This window comes from Polypterus senegalus, chromosome 9 (genome assembly GCF_016835505.1).
Source record: "Polypterus senegalus isolate Bchr_013 chromosome 9, ASM1683550v1, whole genome shotgun sequence".
In the NCBI taxonomy this organism is placed as follows: Eukaryota; Metazoa; Chordata; class Cladistia; order Polypteriformes; family Polypteridae; genus Polypterus; species Polypterus senegalus.
Genome location: NC_053162.1, coordinates 91,731,482 through 91,752,084, shown reverse-complemented (window position 1 = coordinate 91,752,084; position 20,603 = coordinate 91,731,482). Strand labels below are relative to the sequence as shown.

The following is a 20,603-nucleotide window of genomic DNA, read 5'->3' as shown; positions in this document are numbered from 1 at the left end:
CCAAGAACACCATTGGTAACACACTACACTGTAATGGATTGAAATCTTGCACCACCTGCAAGGTCCTCCTGCTCAAGAAAGCACATGTACAGGCCTGTCTTAAGTTTGCCAGTGAACATCTAAATTATTCAGAGAAGGCTTGGGAGAAAGTGCTGTGGTCAGATGAAATGTTTGCCATGTTTGGAGGAAGAGAAATGCTGTGTATGACCCAAAGAACATGGAGGTGTAAACATTGAGCTTTGGGGCTGTTTTTCTGCTAATGATACAGGATGACTTCACTGCATTGAGGGGAAAATGGAGAGTGCCATGTACTGTAAAATCTTGGATTTTAACACTGAAGATGGGTCTTCCAGTATGACAATGACCCAAAACTTACTGCCAAGGCAACAAAGGAGAGGATAAAGAAGAAGCACATTATGGTCATGGACTAGGCTAGCCAGTCTCCTGACCTCAATCCTATAGAAAATCTGTAGAGAGAGCTGAAGCTTCGAATTGCCATGTGGCAGCCAAGAAACCTAAACGATTTAGAGAGTTTAGAGGAGTGGGCCAAAATCCCTCCCGAGATGTGTGCAAACCTTGTGACCAACTACAACCAGTGATATTTCAGTTCCTATATTAATTGTAGTTTTAGTTTTTATTTTATTTTATAAAATTAATTTTTATTTTTATTCTAGTTTTCAGTGGAGTCAACAATTTTTATTTAGTTCTGTGTTTAAAATTTTAGTTTGTATTCTATTTAGTTCTGGCCTTTTTACATAATATTAGTACAATTTAATCTTTTTTTCTGTTGCAAGACCACAAATGCTGCCCCACACATTTCAATGCAAGTTATGTTTCAGTCGACAAAATACACTCACAATTCATAATGCCTTTAAACACAACTTGGCTATCAATGATCAAACAGATTAAGTGGCCTAATGAGTATAGTCAGCAAGATCAAATGTTTCAACCCAAGAAACCAGTCTGTGCAAGCACGTTGCTGTTAAGCTTTAAACAAGCACACATTTCGAGACATTTGTTCATGCCGCGACAACGTCCGTTGCACAGATAGCCATACAGTGAAAATGTTCTCTTGACGAGCTCTTTTACTGCAGGTGCACAGACAAGGTCCTTGGCCACTGGGACCAGTAGAGTGTATGTTAATGATTTCTGTTGCCAGTACTGAAGCAGTGACATGTAGGGAATCCATTCCCGGATGGATTTATCCATTCCTGGGAATTCGGGAATCCCGCATGTCATTCCCGGGCTCCCGGAAATGACACAGTGCACAGGCATCTCGCATGTGAAAGGTTTTAGAACGAGCAACACTTATTTTTAATAAAACTACTGCAATATGTTGACACCAATAAAAGACTAACCTTAACTACAAGCAGTTCTTGCTTTCATATAAGTACATGTATCCAGTTAGTTGCGGTAATAAGAGCATAGAAAGCACAACGTGTCAAGCGTGCAGTCGTCCAGGCGAGATCGCACCTTAATGCAGAGTACACTAGCCGCCGAGAAAGCATGCTGTGCCTCCACTGAAGTAGGCAGCATAGTCGCGCAGAAAATGCTGCCATAGTCCGTCGTTTTTAAACTCGGCCATTCATACGAAGCTTTCAACACAAACAACTGATGTTCTGACTGCCGACTGGACCCGAGCTCTGCTCCAGTTGGAAACTTGACACCAGCCTGTATTGTCAACAGCATGTGCCACAGACGTCAATGAAGTCTGCCCCATCCCAGCATTTGTGAGCTGCAGAGTGCAGATTCTTCCCAGACCACTGTGCTCAGTCTTAGTGGGAGCCGGGAGACTGACTGCTGCTGGTCTGTTGTTGACTGAATTAATCGGCAACACACTGCACCATGGGCCATAAAACCGTGCTATGTAATTATTTTCAACTATAACTTGATTTTTACACTTTTACACGATATATATGGGAGCTTGGCCAGTAATCGGGAGCCCAGGAATGGATTCCCTAGTGACGTGCGGTGAGTTTCATGGCTGGTGAGGCACTGACTCCATCAGAATCAGATTTACAAATATATTAACCCAAAAGAGTAGCTTATTCACTATTCATTTGGCAGCATGCACATTGACTACTATTTATGTTGCATATCTCATCAGCATTCTTTACACACACATAGGTAAGGCAGATATTTGAGTAAGAAAGAACGTTACATTTATAGTGGCGAGAGAGAGCACATTTCCTCTGCACCCTCCATGTGTTCTAAATTTGCCATTGCAATTCCACAATTCATACTCATTCAATACAAATAAAAGTATAGAGTGGTGTATAAAAAACAGATTTCATTTTTGTCCTCAATTGAAATGTTTATTTGTTTTTAAAAGCTTTTAATTCTGATGCTTTAATCAATTTTAATACAGACTGTTCAACAAAAGGATAAGAAGAAAAACAAAAGAATATTTTACTTAAGGTCAAAATTTAGTTTTTAAATATTGGACTTTTTTTCTTAGTCTTATTCCAATTTTTTATAAAATTGAAAATAGTCTATGGTTTTATCTTTATTTGTAAATGAAGTCCATGTGCATATTCTTCTCCGCGAAAATCTCCGTCACTTTCTTATAAAAGTCCTCCTTATTTTCCTTTAGTTTTAAAAGTCTTAATCTTCCATTTTGGCAGTCAGTGTGAACAAAATATAAAAATAATCGGACCGCTGCAGTGCACTTGACTTTCTGATATCGCCAACTTATTGGTGCCTAAACAAACAACGGCCGTTTACGGAAGTTGTGCCACGTGACTATAGTAAGCCCAAGGTACAAGATCACCACATAGTGAACAGCACAACGTAAGTGAACACTCAGTGTGACCTATAAACAACCCCTTCTGCACGATTGAACCGGATTGAACGAAAATAAAATTGCTGTTTTTTTAGTTTTTTACTCAATTTTTGTTCTCGTTTTAGTTTGTTCACATATCACTAATTTTTATTTAGTTTTAGTTTCTCTGTTTGCCTTAATTCAGTTCTCATTCTTGTAAAACGAAAAACAATATTTTTAGTTCTAGTTCTCGTTTTCATTATGAAAATATCACTGCAAGAAACATCTTACTGTTGTGCTTGCCAGAAAGGGATTCTCCACAAAGTACTAAGTTATGTTTCACTTGGGTATCAAATACTTATTTCTCTCAATGACATGCAAATCAATTTATAAATTTGATTTAATGTGTTTTTTTTTAATTTTTGGTAGATATTCTGTCTCTCTCCATTAAAACGAAACTACCCTAAAAATTAGAGACTGTTAAATTCTTTTTAATTGAGCAGACTTGCAAACTTACAAATTCAGCAGGAGATCAAATAATTATTTCCCCCACTGTATATGTATATTTGTTGTTAGAGAAATGGTGAAAACTACTTTTTTAAACCCTGTATGTTTTGTAATTATAGAAGCCTTTTTTTTTTTTTTACGCCATATGTATGGATTAATATTTTTGTACATATTTTATTAAAGTGTGTATTTTAAGGAAATTTTATTTATTTTAGTATTTTCTGGTCACTAAACAAGAAGCCTACAGAATTTTATTTTGTTAATAAAAAAATGAACAGTTAACACCTGTGGTCTATAGATTAATTATAAAAATACACTTTGATATAAGACAAATATATAAAATACAATTTATATAAGAACTTCTGTTTGTCTGGTTATGCTTGGAATTAGTGTAAAATAAAATTTTAAAGGGATAAAAAGAAAAATCTGAATCAGCCAAGCAAGTAGCATGAAATCGGTGATAGTATTGGCTTTAGAAAACCTGATCAGAGCATCCCTAATTAAATAATTGTAATCCATTGAAAACCACATCACTTTCTCCTTCCCCATTTCCCTCAGTTTGGCAATGTTTCCAAACATTTCAGCAATTTCAAGGTGAAACAAATTCTGCAGGGCTCACACGTCACTATTTCTTATCTGTCAGAACCACTTAAGCTGATTATAAATGTAGTAGTGACAGAAACAGTTGTACGATGGGAAGCTTCTTTTGTGTCCACAATGTTTACTCTTTTTAGCTGTTTTTTAACTATTTCTGAACTTCATACTTTAAAAGGGTTAATTCAGTCTTTTTGAAATATGGGTTTATATTAATGCCAGGGATGTGGTTAAGATTATATATATTGTTATTTATTTGTTTCTAGAGTTGCTGAAACTTTCATTTAAATATTTTTCCTCCCAGATTTAAGTACTCAAACTAACTGAAAGTGCGTGTAAAATGTGATCAGTTTCTCATTCTTATAGTACATTGGCACTACATTTGTTAAATGCCAATAGATTCAAATATAAAAAAATGCACATCTTGCCATTATTAGTTGTCATATCTTATTTAGCCATTTTCTTTCATACCTCTATTATTCAATATAAAGCATAATCTTTAGTATTGTTTCTTAAGGCAGAAAGCAGGAAATCATTCACTATGTTGCACTGTAACTTGATGAACATTTTTCACACTTTCACAAATTAAAGGGTAAAATGATCCCACTTCTCATAAACTGGAACCGTGTTCTGCATATTACTTGTCAGTAGGTATTCTGCCCTCCTCCAAGGCTTATGTGTGTTCACTTCCAATGTAGTGCTGGTAAAAGATCAGTCATTTAACCTGCTGCTTAACTCCATGGTGTGTTAATCTGTTTCTTTCCACGGGTTGTTTACGATCCCCATAATGGTGCCATTCTCCCTGCACTGGCTCATTTCTCTCTCTGTTTTCAGTGCTGTATTTTAATTTCTTTTGACCCTGGTAGGCACAATCCTTCTTCTATGATAGCCTTTTCTTCCATTCCTTCCTTTAACTTTGGGACATTACCATACATATTCAGCAATATCACTTCTTCATCAAAATCTTCTTTACAGCCTTTTTGATGACAGTGTGATCAGATCAGTTTCAGTGACCTCTTAATAGTTAGAAACATTATCATATATTAGTAATAAATTTCCATTCCTCTGTTACTACCATGTTTTATTCTATGAGATGTAAGTTTGCCTTAATTTCTCGGACTTGGTTAAAAAAATTAGAATTAATTAATTAATTAATAATAATACATTTTATTTGAAGCGCCTTTCAAAAAACTCAAGGTCACTGTACAATCAGATAAAAAAATAAACATTCAATGACTAAAAAATTGAAAATCCAAATAAAACATCAGATAAAACACCAGTAACAATTACAGTGAATAAGCAATTTTGAACAGATGAGTTTTAAGATTAGCCTGAAATTGGTGAAGGGTAGTCATATTCCTAAGATAAGCAGGTAATGAGTTCCATAAGGAAGCTGCCGATCTGCTAAATGCTCGATATCCCATCGTGACAAGACGTGCTGGTGGATTATTTAAGTTGATGGAAGAAGAGGATCTGAGCATACAAGAGGGTTTAATGACTTGTAGGAGCTGTGAGAGATGTAGGGGCAAGATTATGAATAGCCTTATATGTAAGGACTAAAATTTTGTAGTTGACCCTAAACTTTATTGGCAGCCAATGAAGCTGCTGAATAACAGGTTTAATGTGATCAGAATAGGGTGTTTTATTAATTACACGAGCAGCCGAATTTTGAACAAGTTAAAGTTTATGTAGTAACTTTTGGGGCAGACCAAAGAGAAGTGAGTTGCAATAGTCCAGGCGGGAGGTGACTAAAATGGCAGTAGAGTGATTTGACAAAATGGACGCAGGCGATTAATGGTACGCAGGTGGAAATAAGCTGCTCGAGTAACAGAACTAATGTGAGACTGAAAACACAACGTGCTGTCCAGAATTACACCAAGGCTTTTTATCTGATCTGTACAGGTAACAGATGTGTTGTTTGTTAATACTGAGATCTTTGATGCCTTCGCTATTGCAGATTTCGTGCCCATAAGAAGCACCTCAGTTTTATTAGAGTTCAACTGCAAGAAGTTAGAAGAGAACCTAGACTTGATCTCAGCAAGGCAATCAGTAAGTGAGGATGGTGGAAACAATGCAGATGGTGAAGTTGAGATATATAACTGGGTATCATCTGCGTAACAATGAAAGTTTATCTTCCATTTACGAAAAATGACACCCAAGGAAGCAGATAAATGATAAACAGCAGGGGGCCAAGGACAGAACCCTGAGGAACCCCAGATATTACAGGAGTGGGAGTAGAGGTACATGTGTCCAGCTGAATGAATTGAGTTCTGTCTGTAAGATATGACTTAAACCAAGTTAACGGAATGTGAGAAATACATAGTGCAGATAACCTTTTTAGTAAGGTGGAGTGACAGACAGTGTCAAATGCAGCACTGAGGTCAAGAAGAACAAGGATTGTGATTAGGCCTGAGTCTGCAGCCACTAAAAGATCATTAGTGATCTTAATTAGTGCCATCTCAGTGCTGTGAAAATGTCGAAAGCCTGACTGGAATGGTTCATATAAACTGTTAGCAGATAAATGCTGATGTAGTTGGGAAACCACAGTTTTTTCAAGAACCTTTGAATTAAAAGGAAGATTAGAAATTGGTCGAAGATTATTAAAGTCAGTAGGGTAAACCCCAGGTTTTTTCAGTAAGGGGTGAATCACTGCAGTTTTCATAGACTGGTGAACAGTTCCGGTGGAAAGTGACGAGTGAATAATTGAAACAACAAGAGGAGCTAGCGAGAAAGGGCAGGCTTTAACCAGAACAGTGGGAATTGGGTCCAGGTGACAGTTCGAAGGCTTAGAGCTATTGATGAGATCCATGATTTCTGAGGTGGAGGGAAGCTCAAACATAGAAAATGAATGAGTAGGAAGAGGAAAATCATCAATGGTGGAGTCAATAGCAGCAGAGCCTAAATTATAATGTATTGCCTGGATTTTATCATTAAAAAATGTCATTAAGGTGTTACAGAATTCGTTAGAAAGGCAGTGCAAGGAAAGAGAGTCTGGAGGACTTGTTAGCGATCTGAGCAGGGAAAAAAGTGTTCCAGAGTTCCCCTTGTTGGAAGAAATTAGGGCAGTAAAATAGGCAGCTTTAGCATGCCGTATGCTGTCCCTATAGTGATGCATATGGCTGAAATACATTTCTTTATGAACATTAAGACCTGTCTTCTTGTGCAGCCATTCTAACTCACGACCTTTAGATTTTAAAATGCGCAAAGTTGGTGTAAACCATGGGGCAGTATGTGTAAATTAAACTGATCAGGTTTTGAGTGGGGCTACCGAATTCAAAATGTCAAGAAGTCCTTCGTTATAAAAGTTAACTAAATCTGGCGGAGTAGTAGTTTGTAATGATTCCACAAATGTATCAATACCTAATTGAAAATTGTCCATGTTGATATTTTTAATATTCCTAAAAGTTATTACACGGAGAGGTTTGATGGTGTAGACAGTAAGAGTCATATTAAATGTAAGAAGAAAATGATCTGAAGAGGGAAATTCTTCCGCAGTACAATCATTCGAGTGAGTCCAGTACAGCAAATCAAATCCAAGATATGTCCTTTGAAATGTGTCGGGGTTTCCATAAACTGCTGAAAGTCAAAGTTATCAAGGCAAGAAATAAAATCTCTGGTCGCCAAGGACTTACTGTTATCCAAATGAATGTTAAAATCACCCATTATTATTTTGTTCGAAGATAACGAGGACAAATAAGCTAAAAAAGCAGAAAAGTCATTCAGAAACTCTTTGTTGAATTTAGGGGAACGGTAAATAGTTGCAACAATGGTGGGAATAGAGCCAGGTAGTTGACAGACAAGAGACTCAAATGAACCATAGGAAGAAACTGTTAGCGGTGTAACTCGCATTGTCTCGCAGAAGAGTATCGCGAGACCTCCTCCACGACCAGAGTTGCGAGGTTGCGCCATGTAAACAAACCCAGGAGGTGTTGCTTCGTTGAGCAAAGTAAAGTCCTGGGGTTGCTGCCACGTCTCATTTAGAGAAAGAATGTCGATGTTACGATCCGTGAGAAGATCCTGAATGAGATGGGCCTTTCCTGTAAGGGAACGGATGTTGAGATGAGCAAAGTTGATGGTATCCTCGCTGAGATGAGCATTAGCGCTAGCCACCGTAGCTAGGCTGGCTAACACACTCGGATCCGAGGCTCTGCCAAATGGCCTCAGCGGTGGACGAGAAGTGGACCAGTAAGAGGTTATTGGAGCTCGAGTACCCTGTTGAAAATTCCGGTGGGAACCTCTGTGGATATATCTCCATCGTGGCTGAAAAAAGATGTCCGGGAAGGTTAACAGGACGTCCTTAGGAGATCCAGTCAACCTTGGTCGAAGTCGAAGAAGATCCGCCGCCGAATATTGATACAGGCCCAAAACCTGCTGAATCATCGTCGACAGGTGGCAAAGGGCCAGCACAAGACAGTTTCCTTGCACTGATACTGCCATCGTTAGAAGTTGTTAACCTCACCCAGCAATCCCGATAAGATTTCAAATCGAGTTCAATTTGGTCAAAAAGTTTAAAGCTTACTTGAAGAGTTCACAGAAAGTCCACAAAAGTTGTTATGAGTTCAAGAAATGCTTAAAAGAAGTTAATTAAAAAGTATTTAAGAATTTAACCTCTAAAAAAAAGGGGGGGGGCAGAGGCGAGCAGTCACGCCAGCGTTCACCACCCATCCACTACACCACTACTTAATTACGTAATTAATAACATCTAACATTAAAACATGTAGTTTTGAAATTAATATATAAATCATGAAGTAAATGCACACTGAATTACAAATTTAATGTAGAATCAAAGTAAAAATTTAATATTTGAAGCAACTGTTGATTTTGAGAGTGTTGCTGAAGACTGATTTAATGGAAACAATCATCTCTTAAATGAGTAAACTTTAAAACTTGTGTTAAAACTCTATAAACATAAAAGCAGCTCTGTGATCACTGTTTTGCACACAGTTTAGCACATGTATAGATTTAACGCTTTCCTGGTTGGTGGAATCATGTCTTGGGATTTTTTGGGTTACAAAAAATGTGCCACCACAGAAGAACAGAATACACAGCTCTACCTATTCGTTTTTTCCTGGCATGCTATTAAATATCTCCGTATCTGCTATCTCACCTAAAAACTGACACAGTGCATTACTTGGATGCTTACGTTGTGTTCTTTGCATAAATTAGCGAAGATACTGCAAACTTGAACTGGTGTAGGGATAATAATTACACTTGTATTTTGTAGAATTTTGTCATTGTATTAGGGCAGTCAGCAGTGTATGCTGACTTGCAGACTGGTGAGTTAAATACAGATACTAGAGACTTATTTTGGTTTTACTGCCACTTAAAGATAACTTATTTAACACTTTTGTGATATTAGTTTGATTCAGTCATCTTTCAGAAACATGAAATGAAAAAAATGACATTGTAATTTTTACCTTTGCAGCTTTTCTCTAGCATTGAACCAGGACTGTTGTAAACCCCCTCACACTCCCCTGCATCTATAGTATGTTAGTATGTATAAATCCAGAAAATGGAACACCAGTGCCACATCGTTGTGAACCGGGTACTGTATTTGTATGTAATTATTTAGGTATACACCTAACTTTTTTGTACGTATTATTGTTTTGTAATGTTAAAGAAAAAGAAATACCCGAAAATGTTGTCTTGACCCAAGCACTGCCTGAGGCGTTTGCCTTGTTGCTGCCCCTGGATGTGACAATATTTTTTAACTCATTAAACAGGCCATATTACTTGAAAAACTGAACACGTTAACTTTCCCAGGACTAATTTAAAGTGAATACATATATTGAACAGCAAGTTTCATAATCCTGTTAAGTGAATAGTTATAATAATGACATTAACCTGTCCCATTTCAAACAGATTGGATGCTATGCAACAATGAACAAAAGGATATATGCCATGGGTGGTGGCTGCTATGGAAAGTTGTATGAGTCTGTTGAGTGTTATGACCCAAAGACACAGCAGTGGACAGCCATTTGCCCATTAAAAGAAAGAAGGTAAGCTTTGCAGATGAACAGAGTATGTTTTGTTACTTTATTGTAATAACTTGTACTCCTTTTTGTGTAATCATGCTTTTTAAAATCATTTTTATCCTATTTATTTGTTTTAACTATGGTGGCTTTTGAAGCCCATTTGCTGCCTATGTGGGTTCCCCCAGCCCTCCTCCCATCACCCCAAACACATTTTCACATGCATTCCAAAGATGTGCAGGTTTGGCTAATAGTTTTCTCTAAATTAGTCAAATGTAAGTAAACTTTAGAATAACTGGTTCTTGTCTTGCTTGTAGTGATGCCAGGATAGGCTCTGGCTCCTGTGTCTCTGAATTAAATAAATGAATAGATAAAATGGACATATAGATATATAGTATTTTCATTGAATTTTTCGGATATACAGCAACTATAAATGTAATTCAGTTGTATTTATATTTTAACATTTTTCATTAATTAAATGTGTAATATTAAAGTTCTCTTAATATACAATGCAGTTTTAAATTTTTTGAAAATACAGTATATTAATCTTTTTGCTAAGATCTGTATGTTGTAATAACAAGTTTAAGTTTGTGAAATAAAGATGAACAGAAACACAGTGACAGAAGCCAAGAACATTGTAAAATGTATGAAATGTTTGGAGGTCTCACTTGACAGTTTTTATTTCTTGGCCTCATTAATTTCTCCCCTTGAGTTCCCTTTTTCTTTTATGGAACAAAAGGAAATAAAATCTTCCCCTGCTTCAAAAGTTGCTTCCCGGGTCCTCCCTGCGTGGAGTTTGCATGTTCTCCCTGTGTCTGCATGGGTTTCCTCCAGGTGATCCGGTTTCCTCCCACAGTCCAAAGACATGTAGGTTAGGTGCTTTGGTGATCCTAAATTGTCCCTAGTGTGTGCTTGGTGTGTGTGTAGCACTTTGAGCTACTGTTTGTATGAAAATGTGCTATATAAATAAATGTTGTTGTTGTTGTGTGTGTGTGCCCTGCGGTGGGCTGGCGCCCTGCCCGGGATTTGTTCCTGCCTTGCGCCCTGTGCTGGCTGGCATTGGCTCCAGCAGACCCCTGTGTTAGGATATAGTGGGTTGGATAATGGATGGATGGATGCCTCAAAAGTGTTGTGCATGCACTAAGACATATCCGTCTTTTTAGCCTATATCTATTTCTCCCGCACCTTTCATTTTAACTTTATTTTTTGTTTTAAGGAACTATAGTTGGAATACTTTCCATAATCTCTCTTTAGTTCTTTATCCTTGCCCAAACTGTAGAAGTTTATTTTAGTGATATCCCATCTGAAACCTGTAAGCCTATTCATACAAAAACCCGGTCTGTTCTCTAATAGGTCCAATTATAGTAGAACAGTCACATTTGGAAAAGGAACAAAGAATGAAATGTTGTTTTTCATAAAGTGTAGAAATGCTCATTCAAATGCGTAATTAAGATTAAATAATAAACAACCTCTCATTTGGGTTATTTAAATACTTTAATGTTAAAAGTTATAAAAAAGGCGGCCAGGGGGTTGTTGCCACTCTGCTGAATCAAACTCACATTGTGAGTACTATACCATAATTTATTTTACTTGAGGGGATCAAAGTCAAGTAGGAGCAGAGCATGATGAGTGACATGTTTGCAGTGCTGGATCATACAGTTAAAGCTGTGCAAAGTACAGGGTGAATCTCAATGCTATGTATGAGCAGTTCATTTATTATGTGTACATACTGTCTGTGGGTGATTACAGATAATATACACACCTACATATATAAACAAACACACATAAATATCTCGGCAGTTATCATTCCATTGATTTTGACCAGATTCGCCAAACCATGGTTTAAATACATCTCCCGACATTGATAGAGCCACCACTGTGCTTCACAGAAAGCTTAAAACAGGCATCAATGCATTTTTCGCCACCTGTGTATATACTGGCATTTTTGTGAGCCAAAGTTTATAAACTTTGGTCACTTTATTCCATAAGATATTTCTGCCACTAGGGGTCACTCCATCTCTAAATGTGTTTCTTGTAAATCATGATCTTGTCCTGTATGAAAATGAGAACTGCCAGCTTTGTGGCCTTTCACTTACTCTCTTCTAATTTTTTGACTTTCTGCAAAAATGCTTACCTGCATGCCATTTGTTTTTAGACATGTTCATGTGGTTGAACTATGTACTTTGATGTTAATTTAACTTTGCCAGATACTAAGAACTTCACAGGATTTCCATCAGTCTCTCATGGAAGTGACTTTTAAATACTCTTCATCAGATGCAGATTTTTTTTTTGGAACCAAACCCATGTTATTCCAGTTATTTTACAAGGTAACCAATAAGACTGGAAACACAAGAAATTCATCTTAGTATAAATGTTTATTTGTATTTATTCTAGTATTTTTAATGGGTAACAACAAATAGCCACCTGGAAAACTGGCTATAAAAATAATTTAATTGGGTAGCATAAGACATTTGCACAGTTCATACAGTGGCTTTTCTGGGGTGCTTAACTGACTAAAAATGACTGTTTGAACTCCAGCTCTTTATTTCAAAAAAGAGGGTCAGTAAATGCATACAATTATCAGTGCACAGGAAGCAGACATTACACAGCAGACTTGAAAGTGGTGCTGTACAGAACTTGAGTTCATCTTCATAATCAGTCTCAGGTTACTCCAGCAACTGATATCCAGAAGAACCCAGTGAGACCTGAAAAAGACAAACCCACAAAAAGAATCTTCTTGGGCATAGCACAAAAGTGCAATCTAAAACACTAGGGAGAATCTCTAAAATATTATTTCTTGTAAGAGGCTGGAGGTTTAATCATAATCTTTAACAGAGTTGATATTGTTCTGTTGAAGATAAGAACTGCCTGCTTAGGTTAGCAGAAGCTTTTATCAGAAATTGTGCTGCCTGGTGAGGAAGCATGTTTTGCACTTTTCAGTCTATCTGCGTAACACAGGGAAAGTATTGTAGTCACATTTTCATTAACAACATTCATTATTGTTCAACACTTCTTAGTATAATGTTTATAGTGTTCTTTTTTTTTTTTTAATTTGTATCATATATTTTATTTGCAGCTGGAGATCCACAAAGGAAGAAAAAATGAATCACGTATCATAAAGTAGTTTTTATTCCTGAGCTTTCAACCCCTGCCAGGGGCCTTCATCAGAGGATAATGCTTAGACTTACAAGAATTATAGGCAATATAAAAGCAAAAATTATTTGGTGGGGAGGTGGCTAAGTCAGTGTGATCAGGTAGGGGGGATTTATCGGGTGTAAAGTTTTGCTAATCACGATCATGTTCCTCTTGAGTTTGCATATGCTGGGTTTATGTCCAAGTGTCTGTTGATGACGATCTCATTTGATAGCCAAGATTCAACCAGCTCTCTGGCACTTTTAGTACTGGCTTTAAATTTTACTTGTACATTGTCGCAGTTAAATGTACGTCCCGTTGATTTAGTATGCGTGTAGATCAGTGATCGTGAGTCCTTTCTTCTGACAGCATTGTGATGTTCCTGTATACATGTTGCGATTCTTTTTGATGTTTGTCCTATGTATACCACTGAGCAAGAACTGCACAGAATGCTGTAAACTGCATTTCGTGTTTCAGCTGTCGATTTCTTGTTTTTAGCATTAAAAAGGACCGTGCGCAGATTGTTCATGGGTTTGTGTGCTATTTTGACGCCTGACTTGGCCAGGATTCGTGCAGCACCTTCATACACCTTGTGGTGATAAGGGAGTGAGTGCCAGGTGGGTTGGGGGTTCTGATTCAAGACAATTCAGCAAACAAACAGGTGCCGCACGAATGTTTATGAATACGTAAGGATGGAAAAAGAAAAATATATTGTAAATTACTCATTTTGAGTTTATTAATGAATAATTGGTACTTTTTGTAAAAGAATGGTGTTATACTAAACCACTGTACAACTTGATTTTACTATATGATTTTGCTCTGCAGTATATAACAATATGGTTCTTTTTCAGGTTTGGAGCTGTTGCCTGTGGTGTTGGACAGGAGCTTTATGTTTTTGGTGGGGTTCGTAGTCGGGAAACTGAAGATGCTCAAGCAGGAGAAATGTTGACTTGTAAATCAGAATTTTATCATGATGAATTTAAAAGGTTAGAAAAACCTAGTTAATGAATCTGTTGTTAAATTTTACAATATTTTTCATATACATTGCATGTCTAATGTTATTTCAGAAAATGTGTTCCAATGTGAAAACTTTATAACTGTTCTTGAGTTATCAAAAATGCAGAACCCTTTAAAAATTGATATTGCAATTCTGTGTGACATTCTGGGGAAGTCCTGTCATACCAACTGCAAATTTAGTGTTCATTACCTAAGTATTCAGGCTGCATGCCAACCAAATTGTTCCTTTTATTACATTAAAATTTCAAAGAAAATGATGAGTGTTATCTTGTATTATCTTGAAAAATTTGGTAATATAGGTTGAGCATCCCTATGTTGAAATTACAAAATCCAAAACTGAAACTGCTGTTGTTCAGTTATGACGATAGTGTAATATGTTAGTGAAAATATGAATTGTATGGTATGCATTTGAAGTAAACAGTATGTCGCACCCTGTCAAAAGGAGGTTAAAAAGACTGCTGTTAAGAGAGCTGGTAAAGTGCCATTGGAGATGAACAGTACAGTACTCAAAATTCCCAAAGAAGTAAATGTGACTGACGACAACAGAAGTATAACAGACAAACTTGCACATCACACACCTTCTGACTGCTTGTCTAAACACATAACTAAAGGGAGTTAACATTACTATGTAATTGGAAATGCAAACATGCCATGTCAGAATATAGCTGCAGTGCTTTAACTAACTGCATATACATTGACCACAATGCTTATCTATATGCTTTAGATGTGCTATGTTATGTAGTGGTGCAATAGTCAAAATGACAGAAATATAGTGTAGCAGACAGAAGCACATCTTAAATGCATGGAGCCAAATAGCTGCAGTAATCTGCATGTCTCTTTTTCACCATGCTCATTACAATGTACACACTGATCATTAAGCTTCACTTGTGCTACTGAGACCCTGAATGGATAACAGCTATTTTAACTTTTCATTTTCTCACAGTGTCAAGTCTTTTGCTCAGTGTCTATTGTGCTCTCACTGAAACCCCAGCGTTTTCAAGTGCTTGGACTGGAGGAATTGAGGTTGGGTGTTCTAGAAAGATACAAAGATGCAAATATTGTAAAATTCTGGATTAGGGCTGAACCTGTACAATGTTTGCGTCAATGACATATTTCTTTCTACTGATTTGGCTTAGATCCAACCCTTCAATATTTGCAGAAGCACTGTGCTTATTACTTTTTGTTTGTAATTCAAGGCAAATTACCTGCTATGGCATAGCACCCACTAGCCTAATTTCTCCAGAAGAAAAACTCAAAACTGTTCAAATTTGATTGACAGCATTGTGTAATGGTGGATTAGGCCCAAAAAAATATCATTACACACATTACCTCAGGATAGCCATGCCACAATACACCATGATACACATCGTAATCTTAGACATGTTATTACCAGATAACATGGCACCTCTCAATTAAAATTCATACTTGTGAAAATAGTGAGAAATTTTGCAGTTAGTAATTTATTTTGCATTTACTGTGTATAGAATGAAAGTATAGTATAGACATAACCACTGTCTTAAGTGAAGTTAGTAATTTATACCGTATATTTTGGTCAGCTTTATAGGTTTGACATTTACTGTAACTGTGACTTTTTAAGTTATTCCTGCCAAATCAATGATCTCAATGTTCTTAATTTGGCCTTTCAATTTGCCAATGGGGACAAATAGATAACTTAGTATAGCATAAGAAATTTATTTTTATTTTATATTATGTATACAGAAATGTGTATTTACACATAGTGGGATACAGAGATGTAGTTTAAACACAATATAACTTAGTTTATTCAGAGATTATTCTCTTAATACTTAGGCTTTTGAGCCAGGGTACTTCTGCAGTGTCCTTTTCAAAGATTTCTATTGGTTTTGAAGTTGTCTTCTTAATTCTGAGCATCCAGAAATAAGAAGGGAAAACACCTGTTGTCACAGAATAGGTCTCCATAATTTCATAGATATGTGTGTAACACAGCAAAATGAAATTAGAAATGATTACATTTATTGCACACATTTGCCATTATCTATTTTTGATGGAAGGGCAGTAAGTTTCCGTTCTTAATGACAGTTGTAGGTGGAGGTTTTTATTGTAAACAACAGTGTGCATGAGTGACACTACAAACCCACTTGGAAGCAGGCTAATGGGAGAAATTATTAATCCAAAAATGAAACATTTAACACAAAACAACCTAATAGTAAAATAGTTAAAATAGTAAATAAATGTGGCATAATCATTTGCCTACATTTTAAATCATTCTCCTTTTAGTAATCCCTCTATTTTATGCTATCACTAGAAGCAATTCTATTATATTCTGATGCCAACAGGATATTTTTTGAGTATACACTGTCAAACTAGAGAATTCTCACATCAGTCTGCCACATTGTAAAAAGTACAAAGCTACATAATTATTCATCAAACCCACTTATCTAGTTTTTGGTCCTAAGATGGTGATGCCTATTTAAATAAATATAAAAATTCCCACACAAAAAAAATCTAGAAAATCCTGAAATTTACACCGTATATTTACCATTACATATACATACAAGTTTGTTTGTTGTTTGCATGCATCAGAAATAACGAAGACAAAGGTGTTTTCTGAAGTTGAAACTTTTCTTGAAAAGTACATATTACTTTGTGTGTACTAATTTTATGAAGTCAAAATACCACAAATAGCTACATTAATAACAAATTTATTAGTCATTTGCAGCAGTAAGTACAGATGCTAAAACTCACAATGCAAGTTACGTCCATGTCACATTACATGACATTTCCAGATATTTTCAGTTTCTGACGTTACTTACATAATCTTAGCAGGATGGATGCAGTCGTGTAGTCTGACATCCTTAGCAACAGTCCAATCAATCTTTGACTTTTGATCTTTTTGTTAAGAAAAATCAAATACATATTTCCACATATTTTGTTTTATGTTTAGAGACAGTCTTTTTGTGCATGAGAGCTGACAATCAATAAGCACTCACCCATATGATGCAACTACGAGAAATAAGGAACATAGCTATTTTTGAATTCACAAACAGAAGAGAGATACATTTGCCTGATGATGTATGTTTTACATATCATATTACTATAGAAAAAGAAAAAAAAAAAGGTCAGAGACTGTGAATGAACTTGCCGTAATTGTAAATTCTTTACATGGGAACTGGCTTTGTCTGGCAAGAAGCTACTGGCTGTTAGAAAATGGGGTGAGCTTGCGATATTTGCTGGAAATTTGTTACACAGTCATCTAAAGTGACAAAGGCTGTGATTTCTAGCAGTACAATATGACATGATCAGGCAACAGGCTCCACAGTGCAGTCATCAAGTTTGACATCCCTCTGACTCGAAGGCATGTAATGTGACATCAGCTTAAGGGTCACAGAAGGCCAGACCTTATTACAGTAGTACTGTGGACAAGACCGAAACTAACTCTAGACCACTTACACTTGCTCATATGAACCAGGGTAGAATCACTAAACAATTTAATTTGCATTTGTTTAGGATATAAAAGAAAAGTGCACTGCTTGCAAAAAGCCTATGCTGATACTATAGGGAAATGTAAACTCTACAAAGGCAGTTACCAAGCCTGTATTTGAACAAAAGGCTCTGTATATGTGAGGCAGCTGCACCTCTCCACATTATTTGCATTTATATTATTAGGGTTAATATTTTGCATATCCTCCCAGAAACAGTATGCAGTTCAAATAAGCCCCCTGCCTGGAAGATTTGTAGTCTACAAAATCACAGTTGAACATATACAAGAGAAATGTGTGCATATTTACTGTATACTGTGCTTTAGAGGATGAGGAACAAGCCTTGATATCAATTAAAGATAAAGGAGCAATTTGCCTCATATCTAAATACAATAACTCCATTATTTTGTATACCACGTCATCTGCTGCTGTACTAAATAGAGTGGTCATAAGCCTTATCTGATCAACGTTTTTCTAACTTTCCCATGTTATTTATATTCCTTTTATCATTGTTAAAGGGTGGAACAGTGGCACAATCAGTTACACTGCTGTTTACTGGCTGTAAGATCCTGAGTTTAGTACCCAATAGTTTTTGTTTGGCAGCCCTACAGGTCTTTCCATATCCACATAGTTTTTATTTTGTAGGTGCTCAGATTACAAAACAAAACACTAAATTTGTTCATGTCAGATTAATTGCCTGTTCTAGAAGTACACAGGTCCAGTATGAATGAGTGTACATATTTGTGAGATTATAAACAGAGAGGTATACTGTTTCATTCCCACTACTGCTGGGAAAGGTTCTGCCTCCACATGAACCTATAGTAGATTATTAGTTTCAGAAGATGAGAATGGTACTGCATAGTCACTTACTCCTTTATGTATCCCTGTCCATAGTGTTGTTTTTAATATATACTGTATTAGTGCAGATTAAAACTGAGCAGATGATTTCACATTTCAACCTTGTTTGAGAATTTTTCTTTCTGCCACATTTTAAAAAACAGCTACATTATGGTGAATTGAGTGGAGTCTCAAAATTTTCCTACAGTATGTTGAGTGTAGGGCGTACGTGTAAGTGGAATGTGATAGACTGGCATTCCATGTACAATTAATTCATGCCATTTACCCAGTTTTACTTGGGCCAGGTTCTAGCTCCTGACATTCCTAAATCTGGATTATTGTCCAGCAATTGCAGTGATGTATCCTCCTATTTTCTTCTTCAGTATGTTTATGTACAGTACTTAAAATCAAAAAAAATCTTATACACAATTAATACAGTAGCTACTGTAATTTTGATGGGAGTGATTGAGAAAGTTAAGATACATTGACACCTGAAACATTAGCTTTTAGTTGTTATTTAATAGTTCCCATTATCCTTGACCAGTTCTTATATACAGCTATAATTGACATTGTTTCTAGGTCTGTTTATATTTTTAAATAATAACCTTATTTTTTATTTGTTTGTTTTTTAATTTTAAGGTGGTTGCATTTGGATGACCAGAACCTATGTATTCCTAGTTCATCATCATTTGTATATGGTGCTGTGCCAATTGGAGCCAGTATCTATGTAGTTGGAGATTTAGACACAGGTAAATTCCAAATATTTGTTTTAAGAGCTTTTGATGAGAATTGCAATTGAATTATGTGTTGGTGTATTCAGTAAACTTTTTTTTCAGTTTATGGCATTGCAAGTCATCTTTCCTCCCTTTGCATTCTAAGCCAAGTCACTCAGTGGGTAATTGCTTTTGTGAATGCAGAGGAAGCATACAGTACATAAACAAAAAAGATGGTACCCAATGAAGACAAAATAAACATTTGAGGTATAAACTGATAGTGTTTATAACACTGGTAACAGTAATCCTCTTTGTATCAGTCAGTGACATATTTGTATGCAGAATTAAGCTTTAGGCTGCAAACAAAAATGCTTAGTATACATGAAAAGATGCCCAAAGTACAAGTGACAAAACTTAAGCCAAACACTAGGGGAAAATGTATACTCCAGTTGCTTCCTAAAATATAGAAAATTCTGTACATGGTTGTTTCAAAACATTATATCATTTTAAATTGCAAAGCAACATTTGATAAGTACCTATTTTGAAAGTGTATAGCAAAACTCAAAATAAAGTATTCACTTCCCACCAATGGACTTCTTCACATTTAATTGTTGAATTGCAGTGGATTTAATTAGACTTTTTTGACTCTGACCATTAGAAAAATAAATTTAAATCTCTACAAATTGATTTAAATTTATCACAATTATTAAACATAAAATAGCTGATTACCTAAATATTCACCTCATTCATCTTACACCTAAATCATTACTGGTGCAACTGCTTAGAAATCGCATATGGTGATCACCTGTGTGCAGTCAAAGTGTCTTAAGTGATTGTAGTATAACTGCACCCGTATTTGGAAGGTCCGACTTGTGGTGTGTCAGTGTCCAGGCAAAAGCTAGAGTGTGAAGACAATGGAACACTCCAAATAACACTGTGTAAAGGTTATTGTAGAAGGATACAAGAACATTTCCAAATCGCTAAATAGAAAGAATATGATACAGCTCTAAATCTGTCTAGAGCCATCTGTCCTAACCTTAACTCTGAAGGAGTTACAGGCTTCTGTGGCTGAGGTGAGAGATTGTCAGTGAGAAAGAGAAAAATGTTCATACCACATTTCAGCTGGAGTATGCAAAGAAGTGTGTGAGAGACTGAGAAATGATGTACAAGGATCTGTGGTCTGATGAGAATAAAATTGAGGTTTTGATCATAATGCTAAATGCTGGTTTTGATGAAACACTATACTACTCGAAAAGGCACCATCCTCATTCTAAATCATGGTGGTGGCAGTATAATGCTGTGGGGATGTTTCTTTGTAGCAGGCACTAGAAGGATTGTGGCCGTGGACGGTAAAATGAATATGGCTAAAGACAGGGAAATCTTACAGAAAAATCTGCTGCAGTGTGCATGAAACCTGTGACTTAGGAGAGTTATTTTTCTAGCAAGACAAATCTATATAGGAATACAATTCTAATGTTCTAGGGATACCAAGTCAGAGTCAGACTTGAAAATTGCTGTTCATAGTTCCCATACAGCCTGAAAGAACTTGAGCAGTTTTGCAAATAATAATAGGGGAAAATGGAAGTATCCAGATGTAAAAAGCTGATAGAGA

At 36.3% G+C, this 20,603-nt stretch overlaps 1 protein-coding gene across 2 annotated transcripts in view; it reads left to right on the top strand.

The window, feature by feature from the left end:
- The window catches only part of gan (gigaxonin), a 69,034-nt gene that overhangs the window by 44,873 nt on the left and 3,558 nt on the right, over positions 1-20,603 (top strand). For both annotated transcript variants that reach the window (XM_039763481.1, XM_039763482.1), the window contains 3 exons: positions 9,725-9,861; positions 13,818-13,952; positions 18,918-19,027. In XM_039763481.1, coding sequence (XP_039619415.1) covers positions 9,725-9,861; positions 13,818-13,952; positions 18,918-19,027 — 382 coding nt within the window. The remainder of the gene's footprint in view (positions 1-9,724; positions 9,862-13,817; positions 13,953-18,917; positions 19,028-20,603) is intronic.